General features: G+C 48.9%; 2 protein-coding genes across 2 annotated transcripts; both read right to left on the minus strand.

The window, feature by feature from the left end:
* Nucleotides 1-1,255: 1,255 nt before the first annotated feature.
* On the minus strand, nt 1,256-3,361 carry NCS57_00980800 (uncharacterized protein; the record flags this gene model as incomplete). Its single annotated transcript, XM_053059569.1, has 1 exon — nt 1,256-3,361. One exon carries the CDS (start codon nt 3,359-3,361, stop codon nt 1,256-1,258), a length of 2,106 nt encoding a protein of 701 aa, XP_052909963.1.
* Nucleotides 3,362-7,715: 4,354 nt separating this feature from the next.
* NCS57_00980900 (MFS domain-containing protein) lies at nt 7,716-9,765 on the minus strand (the record flags this gene model as incomplete). Its single annotated transcript, XM_053059570.1, has 7 exons — nt 7,716-7,842; nt 7,892-8,734; nt 8,787-8,979; nt 9,045-9,100; nt 9,152-9,274; nt 9,347-9,699; nt 9,742-9,765. 7 exons carry the CDS (start codon nt 9,763-9,765, stop codon nt 7,716-7,718), a joined length of 1,719 nt encoding a protein of 572 aa, XP_052909964.1.
* Between the last annotated feature and the right edge of the window lie 2,583 nt (nt 9,766-12,348).

Consider the following 12,348-nt stretch of genomic DNA (forward strand, 5'->3'; position numbering starts at 1 on the left):
CTAGCCGCCCAAGCTCTCTTAGCCTTAGTCAGAAGTCCCGCGTGCCCTCCAAGATAGTATGAGCTTCATCAAACACAAACCCGTCGAGTTATGCCATCACTCGAAGCCCTTCCACGTAGTCGTGGAACCGCTTAGTCATTGCAGACTCGGGCGTAACGAAAACAAGTAATGCCGCCCCTGGGGACTAATCGCTGCGCCACTCGGCACATAGTATCCTCATCTTCCGGCAACATTCCATCAAGTCGCCCTATAGCGATACCAACGGAACTACGACCACAATCACACCGCCTGGGCAGCTTACTGCTGGCAGCATGAAACCCAAACTCTTCCCACCGCCCGTTCCCATCACCACCACGATCGGGCTCTTATTCATCATAATCGCCTCGAGCGCCTCCCGCTACACGCCCCGGAATGTAGCCTGCTCTCCGTAGAGACGAGTGAGTTCACGGTCGATGTTGATCCGGCGGCGTAGCTTCCATCTCTTCAACTGTAACTCTTGAAGTGCTTCGTGATATATGGATGCATTCTTCCGCTTACGGCCCGGCTTGAGAACCTCGCCGAACCCTCCCATCGCAGACGGAAATCCTAGCAGCCGATGCCACTCTTCACTAATATATCGAAAGTTGACTCGGCGCTCGTTGGTCTCGAAAGCTCCCTCGGTTACTAGTCGTCCGTAGATCAAGCCTGCGATCTTAGACCCGTGACCAGCTTGCAGATCATACAGACTATCCCCATCATCGTCGCTGTCGCTATCGCTATCGTCTGACTCTGCTTCCCGCAGTAGTCTCGTGTGGGCTATGGATGCATTCCGGAAGTATCGTCGTCCGATCGCAGTTGATATATGCCTCCAGCTGCTGATATTGAGCTTCTGCCCACACGCTGCAACACTAAGCCTTCAGATAATACGTGCCAAGCGCGGTGACGTCCAGTGCTCCCCGGGTCCTAGCTTCCAAGCACCTTGCCCGCTCTCCCCAGCCTGGCTAGCTTATTCTTAGCTAGCCTCCGCGGCGCCGTCGGTTTGCTCGTTATCCTGCGGGCCACTGCTCTCCGGTATACCCTCTATAGCCCATAGACCAGCGTCAAAGCTAGACCGGTCCCATACATTGGCCTAGACATCCTCCCAGAACAGCAAAACAAGCCACAAGAAGTACACCAGCGGAGTGCCAACCTCCCGCGGCAAGAACCGGTGAATGATCTTGAGCCTTCCAGACGTCGAGAAGCCTTTGTGTACACCCGTGACAATCATAATAAGCCCCTAGTCCACCAAAATGTTCCGGATTCCTCCGTTGGCCGTATTGCGGTGTCGAATCGTGAGAAGCTCATATGCCCTTGGGGGAAACCCGCCACTCAATTGCGCCAGAAATAGCAATAACTCCAAAGCTTTCTCCACCCGGAGACCATATCGATATGCCGCCTTTGCATTCAACTCCATGCCACCATCACCATCACCCACCGATTTAACCCACGTAGCCCTCAAGCCATCGTCCTGCAATATCTTTCGAACGACCCAACCTTTGCTTGCGCCTCCATCGTGCTGGAATAGTTTATCGACAAATGAATGACCAATCGTTTCGTCAGCAGCATTGTCCAAGAGCTCACCCCACGGGATCTCGGGTAAGCCAAGCTCAGCCGGAGACTGATCAGAAAACTCTCTGCAAAACAGCAAGTCCTTATACAGTACATCTTCCAGCTGGTGGACTACCATTCTCATCATGGCCTGTACGTCAAGAACACTGAGACGGATGCCCTTGAAGACGATGTGTTCCTTATCCCAGCTTACCGACCCCTGGGATGCCGTATTGTTATGTGCAGCCATGCCAAAGTTTCGGAGTCGGATGATAAACTGCGTTGGCGTCGTTTCCCAGCCCTCTCCTCCTCCAACCATGAACCGGCGAGTCATCTCGGATATGAGCGCAAAGTTGCTCGGGCTGTTCTCCTCTGCCTCTTCTCGGTTCTGGCCCTGCTGCATCTTTTGCTTGATGGCCTTGGCTCGCTGATCAACTGCGTACTTGACGATGCAGAGACGGGATATTGCCATGATTGCGGAAAGCTTTGGGGTGAAATTCGCATAGCCCTCCCAAGTACCATCCGCACGGACGCTCAGAACAGTCAAGAAGCTGACGAGAACGCTATCATACTCCGTGTCCTTGGTGAAATGATCAAGAACAGATATGTAAAGTTCCAAAACGTCATTTTCGAGCAAATTAAGAAGCTTAGAAACTTCGGGAGCCTCTGGGTCACCGCCATGGTCCTTCCAAGCGTCCGTCAAGTCGTCTGCGTGCTCCATCATCGTATCGTATGCATTCTGTTGTCTCCTGCTCAGCTTGAACGGTGGCCGATCTGCTTTGTCTTCGAAAGACATACAGCGAACAATATAAGCGAGTAGTTGTTTGACCACAAGCGTGTATCGCCTCTGAGTCTCGGGCTTGAACCGGAAATGAAATGGCTTGCTCCTCTCCTTGGCAAGCTCCTTGCGGTTGACCTCGAACAGAGCATTCCAAGAGACATTTTCGGGTGTGATGACGGCCTTGGCGCGGTTGACCATCCGATCAAATGCGATATGTACGAACCGTAGTTGAGCGTCGTCTGACTCGTCTGGGTCGTTCGGATCGACTTCGTATTCCATAGAGATCAAGTCCCTCAGAAAGTCCTTTTTCCCGCTAAATTCCTTTAAGTGAAGAGCAGAACCAAGCCGACGGAGCCATGGATTCGGCGCCGTAAAGTCATTCTCCGCATCAATACGCCCTGCCTCTTGGCTCCGGATGCCATTGCCTTTTCTCTGAAATGCGTCAATGGCCGTTTGAAGTCTGGCCTGCGAGCCGTGGTCTTGAGACCTTGACTGATCGAGATCTAGTCCTCTTGCCACCTCGAATAGCTCGCTGCCCGGACCTCGCAAGAATAATCTTTGATAATACACCCCAGTCCTCCACGGACTGTTGCTTCTTTCCTCTTCGGCCGTAGCAGCTGAGCGACGTCCACCCTTGAGATCTAGATCCCACTGGTGTTCAATCTTGAGATGCTCTCGAATCCGTCGCAACTCTGTACCCACGTATCGGCAATCTGGCGGGGATGTGCTGTGCTCTGTGGCAAACTCGCATCGAATGCCCCCCGTACCTGGCGGACCTAATCCTGCAATTGGCGGTGCATCATCGGGCCTTGGTGGTAGATTGTCGTGAGCTTCTTGCTGACTCTGGAAGACTTCATAATTAGATGCCCACTTCTGCGCCTCCTTGATTATCTTCGTGCTAAGATGATGCGGAGCACTGCGAAGATGCACCTTGATCTGCTTGTGTGTGACCGTGATCCGGCATGTTCGACAGCAGAGAAGCTGGAGTTCTGGGTCGTATACGAAGTATTCCATCATGAATGATTTTAAGAAAGTAAAGATTCAAATTCCCTCTCTAAACTCTATTGGCTACTACGCAGCATTAATACCAATCCAAAACCCCTTTATTCCGCGTCGGCAGTTCGAGCTGAGCGTGACGAACCTGATGGTCGACAGCCACCACTGCGCTTTGTAAGTCAAGAAGCTCTATTATTGGCTACGGCGGCCAAACCCATGCTCGCTAACCCTGTCGCCCGATAACCATCAAAGAAAACGATCTCGACGTAAATTCGCCGCCAAAGTACGAAACTTATAAATATATATATTAATATTAGTACTAATTGATTCGCAGATATTCACTTTATATTCTTCTCTATTTTCAGCTCACTGCAACCGTCATGGGGGCCATTTTGCTAATCGTCGGCTGGTGCTTATTTTAATCGTCGGCACATCCATGTCATGCAAGCGCCAAAGAATTTCCCATATAAAATTAATCGTCGGTTGCCAGCCGACGCAAGCCATAATTGTCAGGGTTCGCCAGGATTCTTAGGCGCGGGCTTATTCGTTGCCGATGACCCTAACGCGTCAGGGGCCAGGCCAAGTTAGCCTCTCCGGCGAAAGACACTCAGCTCTAAATAAGATCCTGACGCCAACGCGCATAGCAGTCTGCCGTCTAGCTTCCTTCTAGATTCCACCTCCCGCACTATCCTAAGTATAGATACTACTAGCTTATTGACGCAATATTATATATTGCTGTCGTCCGAGGCGCTAGATAAGTAGGGTCTCGCTGATGATCTGCCTAAGACCCTCTCCAGATATAAGAGGAAGCTCAAGAAGTTTATCGGCCAGTGGCACGCATCCCTCGTCAAGAAGGGCATATCGGAGCATCTAGCCTATGAGCTTGCCAAGCACTATGTTTAAGCCAGTGACAAAGAAGGCAACTCGGGACGGATAGCCACTATGTGAGTCATATGAAGAAGCCACTCTTTCCTCCCTTACTAGGTGCGCTCTCGAGAGGCACCTAACTCTTCTAGGCATCCACCCAAGTTTTACCGGATGTGCTGAATAATTATCGAGACGATAACGAAGACGGCGATATCCCTTCACGGCCATTTGCTAACCTGATTCTCATATAGGTCCCTTAGACCGATAATGAACCCGTCGTGATATAGCTGGGCGCCGTTGCGCGAGTATTAAAGCAGGGACTCGGCGGGGATAATAAGCTAGCCACCCTAGTGGAGGCCCTGCGAGCCAAGCTCAGCTATGGCAGACTTAAGAATCATTATCCCGAGGAGGGAGATGAGGCTTTTAATACCCTAGCCGTTGCCTAGAGGCTATAAGAAAGGGACTTTGGCGGCAGACTATCCTCGTAAGAGATCTGCGTTATAGGTATTGCCGTCCTATATAAGGTATTCGGCGGCCGAGGCCAGAAATGGCTCGCTGATGCACTGACGCACCTTTATGGCCATCACCCGCAATGCTATCTCGCCGACCTCGACCGGAACGCGGGCAGGGTGGCAGACGAGATCCGCAAGGGTGGCCCGGCGATACTATCTAGCTTCACCCTACGTTAGGCTCAGGCCGTTCAGCACGATAGCCCTAATATATTGACGATCGATGACATTCGACTGATTGATATAAAGGTGTTACTCGTCCGTGAATGGGATCGTTGGTCGAGCCCGGCCGCGACAGGGTCAAATAGAGATATCGAAGACTTCCTCGTCAAGAACGGAATAGACGCCAACGCGGGGCTGGCACTTTCAACGAGAATAGCCAAGTATCTCAATAGGAAGCTCGGTCTTCCCGAAGGCACCTTGGCTAAGAAGATCTATGCCTGGCGACCACTGATAGTGATGGCAGATGTCTTTAGCGCTGGCATTTATGTCTTTGTCTCTAGGAGCCTCTTTACGTGCTATAATAAGATTCGTCTAACTGATGGCATTAAAAAAGAGGATAAGTTCTGTGCTATGGCGCTTGCTATTGCAGACGAGCTTCTTGACCTTTTGGAGATCTGCGAGGCATCGTATATGTATGTCGTCTAGCCTGTCCTGAAGCCCCTTCTTCCTGGCAATAATATGTAAGATCTTTCTAGGGACCTGAGAGTCCCTGGGGTTTAGATGGCTATAGACGGTGATCTATATAGCTTGCGGAAAACTTCTATTCTAGAACTGCTCGGTGTTTGTATACCTCCACGAGGTTTTATAGAGGAGTTAGATAGTGTGATAAAAGGCGATGCTGATGCTAAGACGACACTGGTCCGCCGATAGTCTACTCTCTACGAATATTATGGTGATAATGATGATGATGAAAGTGGGGAAGAAGAGGATGAGAATTATGATTAATACGAACCAAGAAGTCGAGAGGGGATTCTGATTGTTGGATAGGAGTGGGACTCGATTATATATGTGATAGGGACTAGGGTCTATATTACCTATGAGTTTAGACGGATCACATAATGTGAAAGTGGGGCCTGGATCACACATGCGATAGTGGGGACTTAATTACATATATGTGTAATAGATAAACCTAACCCTAACACCTCAGTATAATACGAAATCACGCAAGCTATCAGATCTAGAGGAACAGATCCTTATTTACTTTATTCTCGACCTAGATTCGCGAGGATTTCCCCCCTGGCTTCGTGGTGTGAAAGAAATGGCTGATTAATTACTTGCCGACCGCGATGCGCCACTTGTTGGCACGCGTTGGGCTCATAACTTCGTTAAGCGACACCCAGAGCTCAAGACGCGTTTTTTTCGGAAATACGATTACCAGAGAGCTAAATGCGAAGACCCAATAATTATCCGCAATTGGTTTCAGCTCGTGGGGAGCATAATCGCGAAGTATGGCATCTGATCAGATGATCTATATAACTTTGACGAGACTGGCTTTCTTATGGGCATGATTACAAGCGGAATGGTCGTCACAGGTTCAGAAAGGCGTTCAAAGCCAAAATCAGTGCAGCCTGGAAACCGGGAATGGATTATAGTCATCTGGGCGATCAATGCAGAAGGCCAGGCGATCCAGCCATTTATTATTGGCGCGGGCTAATATCACCTCGCCAATTGGTACCAAGATAGTAACCTCCCGGGCGATTGGGCTATTGCAACGACTTAAAATGGCTGGACTGATAATGAGACCGGTCTAGAGTGGCTAAAGCACTTTGACCGATACATAGCCAAGCGATCAAATAGTCGCTATTGTCTTCTGATCCTTAATGGCCACGAAAGTCACCACTCTATCGAATTCGAGAGATATTATGAGGAGAAGAAGATTATCTGGCTTTGTATGCCACCTCATTCATCTCATCTACTCTAGCCCCTTGACGTCGGGTGCTTTGGGCCGCTAAAGAAGGCCTATGGTCGAGAAATAGAGCATCTGATCAGATGCTCTATTACCCACGTTTCAAAGACCGAGTTCTTTCCGGCCTTCTACGCAGCACACGAGGCCACTATGACGGAAAGAAATATCAGGGGGGCTTTCAAAGGAGCTGGCCTTGTTCCTCTTGACCCAGAAAGTGTGGTCTTAAAGCTTGATGTGTAGCTACGGACTCTAATGCCTGCCGAGGAGGAGGCTAAACCCTCTACCCCTTGGGTCTCAAGGACCCCAAAGACCGTGCTTAAGGCCGGATCTCAGTTTGAATACCTCGAAAGACGAATCAGAAGGCATAAGAGTAGCTCCCCAGAGTCAATTATAGAGGCTATGAAGTCTCTTACGAAGGCAGTAAAGGGAAATATGCATGAGATTGTATTATTAAGGGCTGAGGTTAAAGACCTTCGAGAGGCAAATGAGATACTAAGCCGGCGCTGGAGGGCAAAAAGGACTAGATTGCAGAAAAGAGGAGTAATGATAGTAGAGGAAGGAAGGCAAGCAATTGATCAAATGGATGCTAATGCGCAGGTAGTGGCTGAATCGTCGCGATATGGTGGTTAAGGAAGGTCAGCGCGACCGGGGGTTCGGCGTTGTGGTGTCTGCGGCCAGCCCGGCCATAATGCAAGGACCTGTCAGGTAGTGATTGAGATATCTAGGGAAGAGTATAGTGAGTAGTTTTAATTAATTAAATAGTTAATGGTGGTTTTCTAATGATTTCTATTATGAGGGTTAAGATTTCTTGAGACACTCGCTTGTCTGAGACACTCGCTTATCAAGTATGTTAACTAGTTTATCCCTTGGGAAATATATAATTATTATAGTAGTAAGGTATTTACTAAGTATAAGCTTAGTAAAATATATAATACCTATAAGTTAGAACTAGACTAAATGCAAATAGTAAGGCTGTATTTAAGCTATAAGCGTATCTTAATATTAAGAGAGTCCTCTGGTTCTTATTAAATACCTGCCTTTTATATCTCATCTATTTATACCAGGCAACTTCACATAGTCAAACCCTTTAAAGGCTGTGAATGCTGCTATTCTTGCTCCAACGACGAAACGTCTTGCCATAATAGTAGAAGATGACACCAAACAGACACCAGAGAAGGACCAAGCTTCCATTTGTCATGATGGGTTGGATGAAACTGATGACGATGAGTACGGTCTAATCGACACGTTGAGGGATCGACTTACCCCGACTTGATGCTCCAAGGAGTGATAAATTTGCTGAATCCATAGCCCCAAAGGTTCTTATTGACAGTGATGCTAACAAACAGGCTGCCAGCAACGGGCTTATAACTGTCGACAGCATACGTGCTCGAAATGCTGGGGAGGGCCGCAACTTGGATACCTGCACAAGTATATCCAACAAGCACGATTGCCTCCCATGGCCAAAGGTTCTCATATCCAACTGAGACAATGATGTTTCCGAGGTACATAATAAGAACGAATGGGATCATGGCGAGCAACCGCATCTCTGGCTCGCGAACACCGTTATTTCTAGCGGTGAGTTTGGCAGCCACCCAGTCGGACAGAGGACCACCCGTCGCCAGGCCGATGAGGGATCCGACAAAAATAGCGAAATTGGTAAATCCAATCGTCTGGCTAGAGAAGTTGTAAGGTGGCGCGGCAAGTACTTGGCTTTGGGTCAGATTGATGGTTAAGAAAGAAGAGCAGCTCCAAGAGACAACAAAGCTGGCGAATTGAACGATGGGGAAGGCAAATAGCTTCCAAGGGATCCATAGGTCCAGAAGAATAGCCTTGAAGGGATGGGCATTGGGCTGGAAGACACGAAATTGCCACTTCGCGGGCTTGCCCCTGCCAAGGTAAGGATCTCTTTGAGCCGTCTCGCTGGCGTTTAGATCAGCAAGTGTATCCGGGGTACCTTTCTCCGTGGCCACATTGATGGCGGGATCCGCTGTGCTCTGAGTATCTTCCTGGGAATTCCCCGCGTGTTTGGCGTTGACCGAACTGTCATTCTTCCCGCTGTTGGGTCTGACTTCATTAAGGATCTCATTCGGGTGGGGGCGATGCCATCTAGTTCTCGTCAGCGGGAAGTCTTAGTGGGCAAGTAGGGCAGGTGACGAACTTGGTCTCTGGAAATAGGAAGACGATATAGATCAGTACAAACGCGCCCAGGGCCACGTTTAGCCACCAAAAGTTACGCCACCCGACATTGAGCGCGACCGAACCGCTGACAATCGGTCCGATCATCAATGATCCCATATATGTGACCCAATAAAGAGTGTTCCATTTCCCTCTGTCGTGCAAGAAGAAGATATCTAGGTAACCGTTAGAACACCGGGGCATATTCACGCTTTGATAAGGCTCTAACATGTTGACTTACCAGCAATGACGGATGGTTGGATCGACTCTGCGGGACCAGCGCCAATACCATTAAGCCTAAGTCACGGTTAAGAAATGTTTCGACAACTCGTGCCCTTCAATACATACACACAAGCGCCCATAAAACTGCCATACGTCTGGGCACGGGCCCTCCATACCATGGAGGCGAGGCAAATCAGGTTGGAGAAGATGTATACCGGGCGTCTTCCGAAGGAAGTGCTTATCGGAACCCTATTTCACGATAATTAGTACCCTTATTCAGATCAAACTAGACTCTTCTACCTCTATCGGATTAGCACCTACCATATAAAGTTGCTAAACCCCAAAACCAAGATACACACTCCAGTGAACTGGACAGCGTCCGCCAGGCTGCAGTGAAACGCCTCGATGTAGTCTGGGAACATAGGTGCAAGCGCTAGTGGCCCAAAGCCCTGGAAGAAGCTCGCTAGACTGGCCCCAGTGATTGTCAATATTTTCCATGTAAATGACCAATTGAGGGGGTCGGCAGGATCGTCCGAAGGCTGAGGAATGAGGACACGGCTGGAGCCAGAACGATCCTTGACAAAATGGTGCGATGCAACATCTCGCATGATCTCTGTGCCGGGCACGATATCTGTGTGGAGCTCCGCCTCGATGGTATGGAGCTCCTGGGATGTCTATCAGCATCTCGCTCCAACGTCACATAAGAAATGACTTACCTCATTGTTATAGTTCATCTCCATGATGATTTTCGCTCTACTTGGTCCGTCGCTGGGTGAGATGGATTGTCAAATAGTCCTCAGAGGTTCCTAGGATCTGGTTTATAACAATTCTGACTCTCTCGCCAACCTCGCATGTTACAGAATTGAGCCAAATGCCGATATTTTTACCGAGTGCCAAGGCTATCCCAACTGAGGGGTTACTCCGCAAACACTAGCTCCAGCTCTTACTGTTAGATGTTACATGGGGTGAACTTGGTCAATGACATTGCGAAATGGGGTGGCCAACACAGAGCTTGATGCTGATTGGGCTGGATCGCTTCGAGACTCTAACCCCAGCTTCGATCCCGCATGGTTCGAGACTTCCGGTTTTGAAGGTTGATCGGAGCCAAGTGGGAGGACGGGGCCTCCCATCCCCTGATGGCGCGGCTGATTTGTCGAGATGACCCGGGCTGGGCGATAGCGATCGCGCCTTGCGAGGCGGATCCCTGACCTGAATCTTGGAAGCTGGAAGCCAAGGGCTGAAAGCAGAGCGTTGGCTGAGCTTCCGAAACCACCAAACTCTCCCCTTTCTGATAAGGCTGTGCGTTGAGACGTAGAAGTGACCTTCAACAGCTCGTCTATGGCCCATGCGATAACTGTTTATTGCTTACTTTCACTATTGAGGCCCTTTTGTTCTCGGCACACATGCGAGGGGCTTCTCCCCCGCACGCCGTCAGTCTCATTTCGGAGCACCGGCTCCATGGATTCTAACCCAGAAGAGAGAGGGCTTTACATTACATCCACCAACTCGAGTCATACCTACGTGGCTTTTCCGGTTTCGCTCTTAAGAGGACAGGTGGAGTAGGTATACCCTGTCTCCCCATGGGGAAGTACGGGGTAATGCATAAGCCTTGAAGATAGCCGCCCATGCCCCTTGAGTGGACACCTAGAGATTTTTCATGCCTTAAGCCCCACTACCTAGAAACCGCTTATACTTAGAAACCACCTATACTTAGAAACTATAAATAATTATAAATATTACTTATTTAAAGTATCATAAGTAATATTAATTTATATATTTATTAAGTATATTATTTCTTTATAAACTTTTTAATATATATTAATATATTAATTTTAATATATTTTAATATAAAAAATATAAAAATATACAAATTATTATAATAATTTTAATATTATATAAGAAATTATAATTTAAAAATAATTAAAAACTAGTATATTAATAAGGAAAAAGTAAGTAATTTCTAGGTATAGGCGGTTTCTAAGTAGTAGGGCTTAGTACTCCGTAAGGGCTCGCTAACCGAGGGAGAACTCTAACTTCTCCCACATGGCCTGCGATCGGCATATCCGCCGGCAAATCGGCATGACACACTACTGCAAGTGCCCGGGGCATGCGGGATGGACAGTGATACTTACGAGAACCAAGAGAGGCGAGAACACTCCAAGTGGCAAGTTATAACCCTTGCCCAAGCAATGACACCAACAACTACAGCCCTTGTCATATTGAGGGTTGACGGACGTTTCGAGCTCCAAGAAATATACCCCAATTCCTCGCAGCCAGACGAGACTCTGGTTGAGATGCACGCGTCTGGTATCTGTATTACAGATGTCTCGTGGGCGAGTGGTGAGTAGACAAAGTCAAGGTCGCCTTGAGTGGAAAGGAGAGCTGCTTGGAAGCCTCAGTGGGCTTGCCCAGCTTCCCGCCGTTTCCACTGCCAGTGCCAAAATGTCAGCAATTTAAATTAGGTTCGACCAGCAACCACCTGTTCGGCGGATGAGGGGGTTTAGTGTCTCATCGGGTTTCGCGGGGTTGGGGCGAATGTAGCATTAACTCATTAGCCTGAATTCAGAGCTCTCGAGTAGGCCTGACCGTCCATTCATGAGGGGCATGGCGATTGCAGCCGTCACCAGAAGTGTTTGATCCATCGGGCAATGGCTGGGCGGTGAGGAGCCATATTAAGAGAATCGAGGTAACAGCCTGGTTCTCATGACGTCTTCACCGTACCTGAGTCGCATGCAAATAATGGAAGACGGCAGCAAGAGTTCACACCAAGAACGTAATATTGTCTCCTGCATACATGAGAGTGTGGTTAATGAACCAGAGTGTCTCACTCCCTCTCAACACGCCTCGTTGCGCTACTGAAACCAAGGGGCCGACGCAAGAATATTTGTGTGCTTGGTACAGCTCCTTGATGATGACTGACTCAGCCCGCGCGTCACATGCTATAGCTGGCACAAAATATCAGCCAGATCCATGGGCGACCCGAATCGTCATAACAGGTAAGAATCTGTGTTCCCTACATCTCCCCACTTTCTCCCCATCTTTCATCTGCAGTTCTGTGGCAGCATGCCTTGGTATTTTTGGACCCATGGCTTCACAAAACAACCCCCGTGGCGACGGGGCTGTGAAGATCTCGATTGCTCTGAGTGTCGTTGGAAATCTCTTCGTCCTAATGCGCCTATACGCTCGATTGGTCGTGGTCACAAAGCCAGGTTTTGAGGACTTGTGCCTTGCGGTTGCGATGGGTTTTGCAACAGCATTTACAGTTCTCATGAAGGTCCAAGCCGACAATGGGCTGGGCATGCACGAGTGGGTTTTGACCAAGG

The sequence above is a fragment of the Fusarium keratoplasticum genome, chromosome 8, assembly GCF_025433545.1.
Source record: "Fusarium keratoplasticum isolate Fu6.1 chromosome 8, whole genome shotgun sequence".
NCBI lineage: Eukaryota > Fungi > Ascomycota > Sordariomycetes > Hypocreales > Nectriaceae > Fusarium > Fusarium keratoplasticum.